Below are 14,607 nucleotides of genomic sequence, written 5' to 3' on the forward strand. Positions count from 1 at the left end.
CGTGTGCTGTCTTTACTTGCAGTGTGCTATTCTTATACCCCCACTAATGCGGTATTCTCAAACACGCTCACACACACACACACACACACACACACACACACACACACACACACACACACACACACCTGCCGATGTGGTTTTGTGACCCGCTGCTTGCGAAGTACCTTTCTGTTCACAGTTTCCTACGTTGCATGTGCTCGTGGTTCCCCTGCATCTCACATCATCACCATCACTGTCACTGTCCCCAGGGGCTACATCAGCGAGATCTTTGGCAGCCACTTCCAACTGCCAGACCTCGGCCCAATCGGTGTGTGTGTGTGTGTGTGTGTGTGTGTGTGTGTGCGCGTGTGTGTGTGTGTGTGTGTGTGTGCGTGTGTTTGTGTGTGCTTGTGAGGATAAGGGTTTCGTGCTGTCTTCATCGCGATTACACACTGTGTTCACAATGACCACCATCACTGCCGCCGCCGCCGCCGCCGCTGCCGCCGCTGCTGCTGTATCAGGTGCCAACGGCCTTGCCAACCCGCGGGATTTCCTGACGCCAATCGCCAAATACGAGGACGTGGATGGTGATTTCACCGTCTACAACAAATACCAGGGGCAAATGTTCTCCGCAAAGCAGGTGTGTGTGTGTGTGTGTGTGTGTGTGTGTGTGTGTGTGTGTGTGTGTGTGTGTGTGTGTGTTCATTTCTGTCGCTATGTGCACTCAGGTCCAGAGCATCAGCCTTCGTGTGTGTCTGCGTATGACTTTCTCTTTCTTCTGTTTTATGCATCTCCATGATACTTCTATTCCATCCCTTCCGTTCATCCGCACTCCAAACACCACCAGGACCACTCCCCTTTCGACGTGGTTGCGTGGCACGGGAACTACGCGCCGTACAAGTACGACCTCGCAAAGTTTGCCGTCGTCAACTCTGTCTCCTTTGACCACATGGTAAGCGCTGCTGTGCGTGTTTGTTTGTTTGGTTGTGTGTGTGTGTGTCTGTGTGTCTGTGTCTGTCTGTGTGTCTGTGTCTGTGTCTGTCTGTGTTTGTGTTTGTGTTTGTGTGTGTGTGTCTTGCTTGCGTTCGTCCCTGTTCACCTCATCCCCCAAATTGTTCCCCCCCCCACATCAACACATGAGCATGAGATGCTCATGCATCACCTCACACCCACATGCCGCTTGTCTCCTTCCTTCTCCCCACGCCTCCTCTTTTGTCATGTGTTCAGGACCCATCCATCTTCACGGTGCTGACGGCGCCAACACCAACACCGGGCCTTGCCCTGATTGACTTTGTCATCTTCCCGCCCCGCTGGTCTGTGCACGAGCATACGTTCCGCCCGCCCTACTACCACCGCAACTGCATGGCCGAGTTTATGGGGCTCATTCGCGGCCACTATGAGGCAAAGGCAGAGGTGCGGTTCATTGATTTGGTCGAAGTGTGCATGTGCGTGTGGGGGGGGGAGCGGAGGCAGACGCAAGGATATGATGTCCTGGGTCATTTCCTGTCCTTTCATGTTTCCTTGCTGTGTTTACAACACTCATCTTCACCACTGCACCACTTGCGCCACTGCACCACGACCGCCTCCATCACCTCATCCCAACACCTACCACCACCACCTTCCAACCATCCGCCCCTTTTCCCAGGGCTTTGCGCCTGGCGGTGCGACGCTGCACAGCATGATGACTCCACACGGGCCCGACCGCCAGTGCTTTGAGTCTGCCAGCAGCGCCGAGCTCAAGCCAGAGGTCATTGCAAAGGGAACACAGGCATTCATGTTCGAGACTAGCCTGGGCCTCAAGGTACGCACTGTGTGCGTGCGTGCGTGTGTGTGTGTGTGTGTGTGTGTGTTGTGTTGTGTGTGTGTGTGTGTGTGTATGATTGTCGCTCTATCTGGCTGTCGATGTGCAAGTCGTCCCCCCCCCCACCTTCCCTTGCTCTCCTTGTTACCCACTTCGTGTGCCCTCACCTTACACACTGTTTCTCTTCATTGCCGTTCAGACAACCCCGTGGGCTGCCACGTGCGGCGCCCGCCAAGAGGACTACCACGCTGTACGTTGTCTGCCCATTGGTGGTGGTGGTGGTGGTGGTGGTGGTGGTGTTGACGTGCGCTGCCTGCCCATGTGGCCAACGCTTCGCCCATTTGATCGATGCCTCTCCTCACACACATCGCACAAACACGGGCAGGTGTGGCGCGGTCTGGACAAGCACTTCAAGCCGCCATCGAAGTAAACTCGAGCGGGATGATTCCCATGAAGAACACATTGAAACCCATGGGCGACTTGACCTGCACACATACACACACACGCGCGCGTGTCGTGCTGCTCGTTGCTGTTTGTCTTGTTTGTCTTGCGTTGGATGTGATGTGATTGTGACATGAAACAACTTGTGCCACGTTCATCTCATCTCACTGAAATCCGGACAAGCAACAACAAAGATGGGAATGGGCGTGGTGTGGATGGTGTTTGCTGCGCTGTGTTGGGGAGGCACCAACCCCCTCTTGAAGGACGGAGTACAAGGTTGCAGTGTGTGTGTGTGTGTGTGTCTGTGTGTGTCTGTGTGTGTCTGTGTGTGTGTGTGTGTGTGTGTGTGTGTTTGTGTTTGTGTTTTTGGGTATTGTGTGTGTGTGTGTGTGTGTGTGTGTGTGTGTGTGTGTGTGTGTGTGTGTGTGTGTGTGTGTGTGTGTGTGTGTACATTTGTGTACGTGTGTACATGTGTGTGCGTGTGCACGTGTGTGCATGCGTGTGTGCGTGTGCACGTGTCGGCCTATCTGTCTGCCCACCTGTGCGTCTGCATGTCTGTCTGTGACCATTCCCCCCCCCCCCGGTCCTCGCTGCACGTACGGCCCTGCTTGTGCCACGTCCTCCTTCCTGCCTTCCTTCTTTCCCTTTGCTAGTGTTCTGGTTTCATCTCCTCATTGATGGTTGTGTCTACGGTTTCAAACAGGCTTCGATCGCGTACACGGCTCGCTGTGGCAACGACTTCTGTTCCTCGCGCGCCGATGGCGCTTTGTGGTGAGTGCCTACGTTGATATCGTGACCACAGTGTGGTCTTCAGGCTGCCCCCTAGGCACCATCACCCACTCACTCACTCACTCACTCACTCACTCACTCACTCACTCACTCACTCACTCACTCACTCACTCACTCACTCACTCACTCACTCACTCACTCACTCATGCAGGTACCCTTTGGTGTGAACCAGTGCGGATCGGTCTTCTTCGCCATGAGCATTGCTTCAAGTCCGCTTGGCGCAGCGGCAACTGTTGTCAATGCCCTGACCTTCCTCTTCACGGCCATCGTGGATGCCATCCTTGGGCACCGCCTCCTCCTTTCTTGGCGCCTGGTCGCCGGCACTGCCCTTGTTCTCTTTGGCGCACACCTCACACTCACAGCTGCACCCACGTGACACTCATTATGCTTGCTCATCGTGCATCTGTGTATCTACGTTTGCGTGCCCTTCTATCCTCTACACACACGCACACACACAGACACGCACACACACGCACACACGCACACACGCACACACGCACGCGCACTGCGACGATGCTGTGCATTGGTTACTCCTTCCCTGCATCTCACCCATTCTATTGTCCCCTTTGTTTGTCGCAGGTCACACCCAAGCGCTGCGTTACGTTACATTATTACATCAAGCTTTACTTTGTCTGAAGTACTGTCTCGAAGCATGTCCCACACTATGAAGAAGAAGTTGACGATGAAACGCATGCATACAAGCTCCCAAAGACTCTCTTGTCAGTCGCATCCACGCACGCCTATGAAGCCCTGAACACAAACAAACGACCTCGCTCCCTCGACACGCAACTTACGACACACAACACACACGACACAACGCACAACCCAACACACACACACACACACACACATATCGCACGACACAACAAACAGCATACACACAGACATATCACACACACACACGCGACACACCAACACAACACCAACACATACACTCCTTCCCTATGTCTCTGTTCCCCCTCAACTCTCGAACCTCAACACGAACAACACATACGTAATGCCATGCATCCTTCACGCTCATCATCGATCTGTGTCGCTGTGCATGTCGGAGAGGTGGCCTCTAAACGACCCCTGCAGTGATGATGGGAACTGCGGCGGTTCTTCGTACTCTGGTGTTGGCGGGCGCGTGGATGGGCCGGACCAGTATGCGGGCTCCTCCCACACACCTGCCGCCATAGCCACATCCCCGCTCATGTCCAGGTTACTGTCGTCCAGTGGAATCACATCTCGTCCTGCACGAGCCTCTGCTTTAACCCGGGGTTGCCTAGCACCGCCATGCGCACCACCACGAGCCCCGTAGTCGTCATCGTCATCATCGCCAACCGCGCTGCTGTCGCCTGCGATGCTTGCAGGCTCGCTGCGTGACATCCAGGCACGTGGCGTGCGGCCCGTGCGAACACCGCGGTCGTCCTGGGCATCTGCCTCGTGGCCACGACGAAGACGCCCGCCATGCACGCGCTTCGGGGTCCCTGTTGGTGTCGTCGATGTTGGTGTCGATGGTGCTGTGTTCTTCACGGCCACGCGCGACGGCAATGGCATCTCAGCCAGCACGTCGCCTCCGCTGTTGATGCGGCCATCGTACAACGGCACATGGCCCATCCGACTCTCAAGCGTGACATCGGCGCTCTTCGCGTAGTCACCATCGCCATCGTCGTCATCAATGCTCTCCAGGTCATCTATGGTGTCTGCATCGCCGTCTCCGTAAAAGCTGCTGTCACCGCGCGGGTCACGATCCGAGCTGGCGCTGCCTCCGCCATACAGCCACGCATCAGAGTACTGGGGCGGTGCCTGGTACGGCGGCACGTCGAACACATCGCTGTCCACACCACGCACGGGCAGCGGTAATGGTGGTGGTGTCATGCGGCCATCCCTCTGCCAATCAGAGGCGATTGATGCAGCCCCGGTCATGTGCATGTCAAGCACGCCGTCCTCAGCGTACAGTGAGCCACCAAACTCGCTCGTGGGCCGCTTGCTCACGTCGCTCATGCTTCCCCAGTACTCGTCTGCGTCGCTCGTGTAGTCGTCGTCTCCATCCGTCGTCACGTCGTCCACTTCATATGGGGTGTACGCTGGTGGCGGTCGGTATGGTGGTGCCTGCAGACCCTCGCGACTAGCCCCGCCGCCAGCGAGCCACTCAAACTGCGGGCGCGGGCGCCGGCCTGAGTGGGACAGGCGCTCGTAGATGCGGTCGCGAAGGCTGGCACGCCTGCTGGCTTCGCCCTTGCTCAGCCCAGCGCCCATGCCGCCCTTCTGCATCGCCACCCTCTCCACGGAGGCGTAGGTTGGCGGCGCAATGTAGGCAGGCAAGTCCGGTGCTGCCGGCACGCGGGTCAACTCCGACACACGGCGAGACTTCTGCCGCCACAGCCGCAGCACCACCACAAGCGCAAGCACCGTCACCAGCACAAGCACCGTGAGAACAGCTACGATGGCCATCTCCGTGGTGGAGAAGCGGTTGACGGCGCTCGGGTTGGAGCCGCCGTCATCGCACCCACACAGGCAGGCGCCAGCAGCATCCCCCACGGTCACACTCGAGACGGTCAGAGCCGTCGCATCCGTCACATAGGGCGAGGCCGCCTGCAGCGTGGGCAAGAACGTGCCATCGCTCCTGGCAGCGCCGTCGTGCATGAGGCAAGCAACTGTGGCGTGGGTCTCGGTAGGCATGGACACGGCGACATCAACGAATACAGCGGTACCAAGAGATGTTCCTTCCTCAACCGTCACCGCGGCCATCCCCTGCAGACGTGGCCGTGGTCCTGTGGCTGCTGCGCCTCCTGTGCGTATCGCAGCTGCTGCCTCGACGGGTGTGCCAAAGTCCGTCACGTCGTACGCGCAGGAATGAGCCGAGTAGAACCCAGCAATGTTGTCAACAGTCACAAGGCCCTGCGCGCTGGCAGCCAACAGCTCTGGTGGAATTGGAAAGTCAAATGTCGTTGCCTTGTCCACGTCGCCAGAGACAAGGGCTTGCAGCTGCTGCAGTGGGATGGCACTGAGCAAGTTGAGGCTGGTTGCAGACGCCAGCGCCTGTGTCACATCTGTGAGGAAGGCTCCGATATCGGCCGCTGTGGCATTTGTGATGGATCCATCAAGGTCGGACAGCGTTACGGTGACAGCCACGGTCGTGTCTGCGCCATCGGGGTGCACACACGTGCAGACGCGATCAGATGTCACTGTTGGAGACGCCGCCTCGTGCTCAAACACGTCACACTCCGACACGCGCGCACACGCTGCATCAGAGGTGGGTGTGGGCAATACAGCAATGTACTCTTGCTCGCCGTCAAAGCGACATGTGGTCTGGTTGACGCACACACGGTCGCTTGTTGCAGTGGGTGCAACGACCTGATACTCTGTCGACAGGTCGCACTCAGTCAACAAAGCACACTCCCGATCAGCAAGCGCAGTGCAGCTGGATGTCTCATACTCCATTGCAGGGTTGCATGTTCGACATGGGGCACATTCTCGGTCGCTTGTGGAGGATGGCCCAGTCAGCTCATATTGGCTCTCACCGCACACCGTCAATGCTAAGCATGTGCCGTTTGCAGTCCTGAATTCGGTGTCGAGGCACTCTGCAGTTGTTGTAGTTGTAGTTGTAGTTGTAGTTGTAGTTGTAGTTGTAGTTGTAGTTGTAGTTGTAGTTGTAGTTGTAGTTGTAGTTGTAGTTGTAGTTGTTGTAGTTGTAGTTGTAGTTGTAGTTGTAGTTGTAGTTGTAGTTGTTGTTGTTGTTGTTGTTGTTGTTGTTGTTGTTGTTGTTGTTGTTGTTGTTATCGTTGTTGTAGTAGTAGTTGTAGTTGTTGTTGTTGTTGTTGTTGTTGTTGTTGTTGTTGTTGTTGTTGTTGTAGTAGTAGTTGTTGTTGTTGTTGTGGTTGTTGTAGTAGTTGTTGTTGTTGTTGTTGTGGTTGTTGTTGTGGTTGTTGTTGTGGTTGTGGTTGTGGTTGTGGTCGTCGTCGTTGTCGTGGTTGTGGAAGTTGTAGTCGTCGTCGTTGTCGTGGTTGTGGAAGTTGTAGTCGTGGTGGTAGTTGTAGTCGTTGAGGTTGAAGTTGTACTTGAGGTTGTACTTGTAGTTGTTGTGGTCATCGTTGTCGTTGTAGTGGTCGTTGTATCACCCGAGGAGGTGGACGTTGTGGATGTCGTGGTGGTTGTGCTTGTTGTAGTGGTGGTTGTGGAAGTTGTCGACAACCCACTTCCAGTACTTGTGCTTGTTGAGGACGTTGAGCTGGAGGTGCCGCTTCCTGTTGAACTTGTCGTCGTGGTTGTCGTGGTAGTTGTCGTGGTGGTTGTTGTAGTTTTTGTTGGAGTAATGGGGATGCTTGTGGATGATGATGTAGATGAAGATGAAGTGCCACTTCCAGTCGAAGTTGTCGTGGTGGTCGTGGTAATCGTGGTGGTCGTGGCGGTGGTTGTTGTTCCGCTCCCAGTGTCTGTTGTGCTCGTTGTCGTCGTGGTTGTGCCACTTCCTGTTGATGTTGTGGAAGTTGTCGATGTCGATGTTGTCGTTGTTGTACCACTTCCAGTGCTGCTTGTGCTGCTCGTTGTAGTTGTCGTCGTCGTTGTGGTTGTGCCACTTCCCGTGGACGTTGTTGTTGTTGTTGTTGTAGTAGTAGTAGTAGTAGTTGTTGTTGTTGTAGTAGTAGTTGTTGTAGTAGTTGAAGTAGTAGTTGTTGTTGTGCTGATGGTTTCTGTACCACTACTCGATGTTGTTGTTGTAGTTGTTGTTGTTGTTGTTGTAGTTGTTGTTGTTGTTGTTGTTGTTGTTGTTGTTGTTGTTGTGGAAGTTGTTGTTGTAGTAGTAGATGACGACGATGAGGATGACGTTGGTAATGTTGTCCCGCTTCCAGTTGAAGTCGTTGTGGTAGTTGTTGTCGTGCTGGTTGTGCTTGGTGTTGTAGTTGTTGTGCTGGTCGTTGTTGGCGTTGGGGTTGGTGTGGGTGATGGCAGGATGGCGGTGCCTGTTGACGAGGATGGCCTTGGGGACACTGTTGGTGCTGAAGGCGGCACGAGCGGAGGCGGGCTTGATGGAACCAATGGACTGCTGGGCAACACTGGCGGTGTTGCCGGCTGTGAGGGCGTTGGTAGCGGCGACGGCGACGTTGGTGGCACGAGCGGCGGCGGTGATGTGGGCGTCGTTGGTGGTGCAGTGGGCGGTCTGGGCAGTGGCGTGGGCACAACAGGCCTCGACACAACCACGCTGGTCGTCGCAGGGACAGCGGTTGCTGTTGTCGATGCGCTGGGACTTGCAAAAGTGGACGGCCGCAGTAGTGTAGGCGACGCAGACGAAAAGATGGGTACACCTGTGCTGGGAACAGGGGTTTGGCTCGGAACCACGCTGACAACCGATGACGGCGTGGGCGAAATGCTTCCACTTGACACGACGGGAACACTGATGCTCTGCGATGGCAGCACACTTGACGGTGCAGTTGCTGAGGACGAGACGGGCGCGATTGTGGCAGTTGTCACAATTGACGTCTGTGTCGATATGGGCACGCTTGCGCTTGACCGCGGCAGGCTTGAGACAACTGATGACGATGTCGTGGCAGTTGTGGTTGTGGTTGTGGTTGTGGTTGTGGTCGTGGTCGTGGTCGTGGTCGTGGTCGTGGTAGTTGTGGTAGTTGTGGTAGTTGTTGTTGTCGTCGTCTTTGTTGTGGTGGTGGTAGTTGTGGTAGTGGTGATTGTGGTGGTTGTTGTCGTGTCGCCCGAGAAGCCTGTTGTACTTGTGGTGGTGGTGGTTGTCGGTGGCGATGTTGATGTTGATCCACTGCCAGAACTCGATGTTGTCGTCGTTGTCGTACCTGTTATTGTCGTGGACGCCGTTGTTGAGTCAAGTCCACTTCCTGTGGTGGTGGTTGTTGTTGTTGTTGTAGTTGTAGTTGTAGTTGTAGTTGTAGTTGTAGTTGTAGTTGTTGTTGTTGTTGTTGTTGTTGTTGTTGTTGTAGTTGTAGTTGTAGTTGTAGTTGTAGTTGTAGTTGTAGTTGTAGTTGTTGTTGTTGTTGTTGTTGTTGTAGTTGTAGTTGTTGTTGTTGTTGTGGGAAGGGACGTTGTACTACTCACGTCTCCAGACGAAGACGTCGTGGTCGTGGTCGTTGTCGTTGTGGTTGTCGTTGTCGTGTCTCCACTGCCTGTTGAGGACGTTGAACCAGCAGTACTTGTGGTTGTCTGCACAGAACTTCCAGAGGAGGTCGTGTCAGCATCTGTCGCTGTGGTTGTCGTAGTCAACGTGGTTGTTGCGGCTGTGGTGGTTGTGGTTGTTGGTGTTGTTGTAGTCACCACCGGCGATGGGCTTGGCGTTGGCTGAAGTGTGGTAGATGCACTTTGCGTTGCTGTGGGCGTGGGCGTGTGCGTGGGCGTTGGTGTTGGCGTGACCGTAGCAGCGCTGGTTGGCGGCTGTGGCGATGACAGCGGCGGCGGCGACTGAGGAACGTCGGGGGACGAGGGCACCGGTGGCGGTGAGGATGACGGCAGCGTGTCCGTGAACAGCGGCGAAGGCGGGCTGAGTGGCGGTGGTGAGATGGGACTGCTGGGCCGAATGGGCACGCTGGACGGCGGTGGTGTCACAACAGGCACTGTCGGTGACGGAGAGGGCGATGTAGATTGTGCCAGCGATGACGACACAGTGGCAACCGAAGACGACACAAGCGGCACAGCTGTCGTTGTTACCACACCCTCGCTGACAATGCTGCTGCTGATGCTACTGCTGCTGCTGCTGGGAACAGTCGCTGACGAGGGTGGAGGGACCAAGGATGAAGTCAACGTCGAAGAAGGTGAAACACTGCTGTCCACGGCTGATGTGGGCACAGGAGACGGCTGAGAAGCCACGGCTGAACGGGTGGAAAGCACCGAACTACTGCTGGCTCTCAAATCGCTGCTCGAGGGTGCAAGCACAGATGTCGCTGTTGGGAAGGGCGTGCTTTCGATGGGACCAAGCCCGCTGACTGCTGAAGATGCGGGTGATGGAGACGGTGTTGGCTGTGCAGAGAACACCGTCGTGAGGATTGGCGCAGAAGAGGAGGATGTCACCGCGATGGAAGCCGATGGTAGCTGAGGCGTTGGCGACGGACTCCCACCGGACGCTACCACTGTCCCAATTGCACTTGCCGTTGCTGTGGCTGCTGGTGTTGTTGTTGTCGTGAAAAGAGAAGACGAAGAAGGAGTAGGCAGCGTCGACGGGGATGGCGAGGGTGAGTTCAGCGCCAAGGATGACGATGGTGCAATTGGAGGAGACACGGAGCTCGGTGAGGGCACCTGGATCTGTGAGCTGCTGATGGGCAGCACCACAACAGAGGAGGATGGTGGCCCAACAAGTCGACTGGAGGCTGCCGGAATAATCAGGCTTGAGGACACCACGGGCACAACTGGACCAGTGGAATCCGTGGTGGTCGTAGTTGTTGCTGTTGTTGATGTGGTCGTGGTAGTTGTTGTGGTACTTGTCGTGGTACTTGTCGTGGTCGTGGTTGTTGTGATTGTCGACACGTCACCAGATGAACTTGAAGTCGTCGTAGTTGTGCTGGTCGTCGTTGTAAGTGGTGACACCGTGGGGTCACCAATTGCCTGCACTGTGGCTTGAGCGCCATACGCTGACTGAACCCACGCCTCAAACTCAAGAATGAAATCGCGAAGCGCGGTCGCAACTGCGTCTGCCTTTGGTGCATCCGTAATCACTTGGATCACAAGCACCACCCCATCGCCACCAACAGCCTCTCGCCTCGATCGCACTTGCTCATCAAGCCGCAGCACAACATCCTCCTCAACCACAAGCGGCGCCAGCAGCTCCACAATCGCACCACGCACCTCTTCTGCATCAATCGCACTCACGTTCACATTGCTGATCACCAGCGTGTGCGACACAAGCACGCGTGTCACCACCACAGGAAACGACGATGTGCTTGTTGATGTCGGCGCCAGTGTCACCTTGCCCCCACCACTGCTTGTGCTTGTGCTTGTGGTGGTAGTTGTTGTGGTGCTTGTGATAGTGCTTGTGCTTGTCGTGGTAGTTGTTGTGGTGCTTGTGCTTGTGATAGTGGTTGTCGTGGTTGTCGTGGTGGAAGACGACCCACTTCCTGTGTCTGTTGTTGTCGAGGTTGTGGACGTGGTGGCGGTTGTAGTGGACGTACCGCTTCCAGTTGATGATGATGTTGTTGTAGTTGTTGTGGGAAAGACTCCACTTTCCGTCGTTGTCGTCGTCGTCGTCGTCGTCGTCGTCGTCGTCGTCGTCGTCGTCGTCGTCGTCGTCGTCGTCGCTGTCGCTGTCGCCGTGGTTGCAGTTGTGGTGCTGGTGGTGGTTGTTGTGGTAGTGGTAGTGGTCGTCGTGGTGCCACTTCCGGTATTGGTTGTTGTGGTGGGGGTGGTCGTTGTCGTTGTGCTGATTGTCGCGCTGGTCGTGGCTGTTGTGGTTGTTGGCGTGCTGGTCATGGTTGTTGTGGTGGCCGATTTCGTCATCGTGGATGTCGCACCGCTTTCACCGCCGGTTGTGCTGCTTGTTGTGGCTGTCGTGGCTGTTGTGGTCGTGGTCGTGGGTGTTGTGGTTGTCAATGAGATGGTTGAGCTGGAGGTTGTGGTCGTGTCGCCGCTTCCATTCTCCGTGGTCGTGAACCCCGTTGTCGTTGAACTTCCTGTTGATACCGTGGAGGTTGTGCTTGTGATCGTGCCACTACCACTGCTGCTTGTGCTTGTCATTGTCGGCGTGGGTGTTGTGCTTGTGGTTGTGGTGCTTCCGCTGCCACCACCTGTCGTGGAGGTTGTCATGGAGGCTGTCGTGGAGGCTGTCGTGGAGGCTGTCGTGGAGGCTGTCGTGGAGGCTGTCGTGGAGGCTGTCGTGGAGGTTGTCATGGAGGTTGTCATGGAGGCTGTCGTGGAGGCTGTCGTGGAGGTTGGCGTGGAGGTTGGCGTGGAGGTTGGCGTGGAGGTTGGCGTGGAGGTTGGCGTGGAGGTTGGCGTGGAGGTTGGCGTGGAGGTTATCGGCAGCGACGTGGTCGTGTCGCCACTTTCATTTCCTGCAGTTGTCGAAGTTGTCGAAGTTGTCGTGTCACCACTGGCAGTCATTGACGTGGTCGTGATTGGAAGTGTGGTAGTGGTGGTGGACACAGTTGTAGGATCTGCTGTGGAAGACGTCGTACTGGTGCTGTCAGCGCCTGTGGTGGTTGTTGTGGTCGTTGTGGTCGTTGTTGTTGCTGTTGTTGTGAAAGGGTTTGGTGTCGGCGATTGCTGTGGTGTGACTGGCGCTACAGAGGTGACAGGTGCAATGATGGCTGTGGACTGCGGCGGGTTGATCAGGATGCTGCTCGCTGTTGGCTGCACGACCGAACTCGACACCACAATCACCTGCGGTGGTGGCGTTGGCAACACGCTTGACACCGACACACTGCTGCTGATGATGCTGCCCGTGGTGGCCAACGTGCCGCTGCTGCTTGCCACCGAGGGCTGGACAGCGGCTGATGACACAATGCTGTCGGGCACAACCAATGTTGCAGATGGAGACGGGAGTGCTGATTGCACCGAAGACACGGATGGTGACGGTGATGATGATGATGGTGGTGCATGCGACACGGCAGGGGTTGGAAGAGATACCGTCGTTGTGCGACCTGCCGATGTCGCTGTCGGAGACACGCTGCCGCCACCAATGTTGCTGCTTGAGGTTGTAGTTTGCGAGGACAGCAGGGATGGAGAGGGCAGCAGCGCGGATGCGGCAGCTGTTGAAGCAGGTGCGCGCGTCATCGAAGGTGTTGACAGCGTGGTCAGTGCGAGGGATGTGCTCGCTTCAACCGAACCGTCGTCTGCCGTGGCTGATGGCGGCAGGGTTGCTGCAGATGATGATGGCGGTGAGAGGGATGGCAGCTGCGTTGGCAGCGGCGAGGCAGACTGTGCCGCTGTTGCTGCAGGTGTGGCGCTGGCGCGTGCTGGCAAGCTGCTTGAAGCCGATGACGTGGTGGGCAGCGATGCTGTTGTCTGTGACACCTGATGCATGATCGAGCTCCTTGGAGGCACCACGACCACCGACGACACCGGCACCAACACCGAAGACCGCACTGGTGCAATCATCTAAGCGTGACAGCAAACCACAATACAGTATGGCGAGAGAGAGTGTGTGTGTGCAGCAGCGGCAGTTGAAGCGTGAGCTCTCATGTGAAAGGTGTAATTTGTGCGCGCATACTGCCGTGCGCAGATATCGATGCATGGTGGCTTGTCACTCAACACGTCAACAACACAACCTGATTAACACGACATGCACACTGTCGACTGGCATGTGCTCGGGACACATACACTCACACAAACACACACGCGCGCGCGCGCCCGCGCACACACACCCACTCACTCACTCACCCACACAACCACACACACACTCACTCACTCACTCACTCACCCACACAACCACACACACACTCATTCACACAAGCATGCGCACTGTGTGTCGGACCTGTGTCGATGAAGGTGCCAGTGCTGGTGTTGAAGAGACGGGTGCAGGCACAAGCAAGCTCGGCTGTATGACAGTGGACGTGCCGGTTGTTGGCTGCTGACTCATGATGGCCGAAGTCGTGAACGCTGGTGATGGCGTTGGAGCAGCTGCTGCTGTCGCTGGCGTCGAGGCCACCAACACTGTTGAAGTGGGGCCTGCGGGCTTGCGTGTTGGTGAGGCTGGTGGTCTCGGCAGTGTTCTGTTGAAGACGGGCGGCGGCGTTGTTGGAAACAGCGCGAGAAGGTGGTCGACGGTGACGTTGCCCGATGCATCACGCCTTCCTATTCTCCTTTCTGCGCCTGCTGCAAGCACCAAAGCATGAAGGTGAAATCAGTGCTGCGCATGTGCGGTCCACGCACAAGCTGTGTTGGCACATACAAGCGCACATACAGGCACACTGGCAAGCGTACACAGAAACACATGCTTCCGTCTTCGTGCAGAGGAAACAAACGACACACGCACAGGGTTGCACAAACAAGAAACGACACACACGCCATCCTCAACGCACGATTGCGCGAGCTGGGCTGCCCCAGACCGTACCGTGGCTGTGACCCCGGTTGGTGCTCAGGGCAGGATTGTTGTGGTGTGGCGCAACGGTGGTTGCTGTGGGTGCGGTTGGTGCCACTGCGGAGGCCGTTGTGACCTCTGAGTTGGAGGTAACTGTGACACACACCACCACAAGGGCAAACGCAAAGAGGCGCAGCAGCGCCAGCACCCCAGAGCGCACAGGGGCTCGTCGCTCTGCCATGTTGGTGCCGCCGCAGCTGCTGATCTGGTTCAACGGGCGTCTCAGCATGCCACGACCATGGCAAGGCGAAGACAACCGCAACTCAAGAGTGCGTTGACAAGCGCGTGCGCCGTTCTTGAGTGGGGCTGTGTGGCGCAGTATTGTGCTAGGCAGGATATGACTTGGGAGAGAGAACACGGCAAGCAAACACGACCCAAACGAGGACGGGACCAGCTGCTCAAAGTAAAGGCAGGTGGGTCTGCTCTGTTGTGTGCTGTTGTGTGCTGTTGTGTGCTGTTGTGTGCTGTTGTGGTGTTGATGGTGGCTACTGGTTGGTTGATTGGGGGTGAAGGTGAAACAATAAGGGGAAGAAGGAATGTACGCTGCGGGTGTTGTGCGGAAAAGTTGCTGGTGTCTTCACAAAAC

The 14,607-nt window shown here is 56.2% G+C and overlaps 3 protein-coding genes across 3 annotated transcripts in view; 2 read left to right on the forward strand and 1 right to left on the reverse strand.

Annotated features, from left to right (window-relative positions):
• Positions 1 to 2,210, forward strand: part of PTSG_06203 (homogentisate dioxygenase) — a gene marked incomplete at its 3' end in the record, with an annotated part of 4,318 nt that extends 2,108 nt beyond the window's left edge. Inside the window, exons 7-13 of the mRNA XM_004993036.1 lie at positions 249 to 307; positions 501 to 619; positions 827 to 931; positions 1,207 to 1,392; positions 1,625 to 1,780; positions 1,980 to 2,030; positions 2,166 to 2,210. Of these exons, the coding sequence (XP_004993093.1) occupies positions 249 to 307; positions 501 to 619; positions 827 to 931; positions 1,207 to 1,392; positions 1,625 to 1,780; positions 1,980 to 2,030; positions 2,166 to 2,210 (721 nt within the window). The remainder of the gene's footprint in view (positions 1 to 248; positions 308 to 500; positions 620 to 826; positions 932 to 1,206; positions 1,393 to 1,624; positions 1,781 to 1,979; positions 2,031 to 2,165) is intronic.
• Positions 2,211 to 2,415: 205 nt separating this feature from the next.
• On the forward strand, positions 2,416 to 3,386 carry PTSG_06204 (uncharacterized protein; the record flags this gene model as incomplete). Its single annotated transcript, XM_004993037.1, has 3 exons — positions 2,416 to 2,497; positions 2,925 to 2,992; positions 3,162 to 3,386. The coding sequence occupies 3 exons, from the start codon at positions 2,416 to 2,418 to the stop codon at positions 3,384 to 3,386; spliced, it is 375 nt and encodes a 124-aa protein (XP_004993094.1).
• Positions 3,387 to 3,625: 239 nt separating this feature from the next.
• On the reverse strand, positions 3,626 to 14,469 carry PTSG_06207 (uncharacterized protein). The gene is made up of 3 exons (XM_004993038.1): positions 13,995 to 14,469; positions 13,416 to 13,753; positions 3,626 to 13,039 (listed from the first exon to the last, which is right to left on the reverse strand). Exons 1-3 carry the CDS (start codon positions 14,248 to 14,250, stop codon positions 4,031 to 4,033), a joined length of 9,603 nt encoding a protein of 3,200 aa, XP_004993095.1. The 5' UTR covers positions 14,251 to 14,469; the 3' UTR covers positions 3,626 to 4,030.
• Between the last annotated feature and the right edge of the window lie 138 nt (positions 14,470 to 14,607).

This window comes from Salpingoeca rosetta (genome assembly GCF_000188695.1).
Source record: "Salpingoeca rosetta unplaced genomic scaffold supercont1.14, whole genome shotgun sequence".
NCBI classification, from domain to species: domain Eukaryota; class Choanoflagellata; order Craspedida; family Salpingoecidae; genus Salpingoeca; species Salpingoeca rosetta.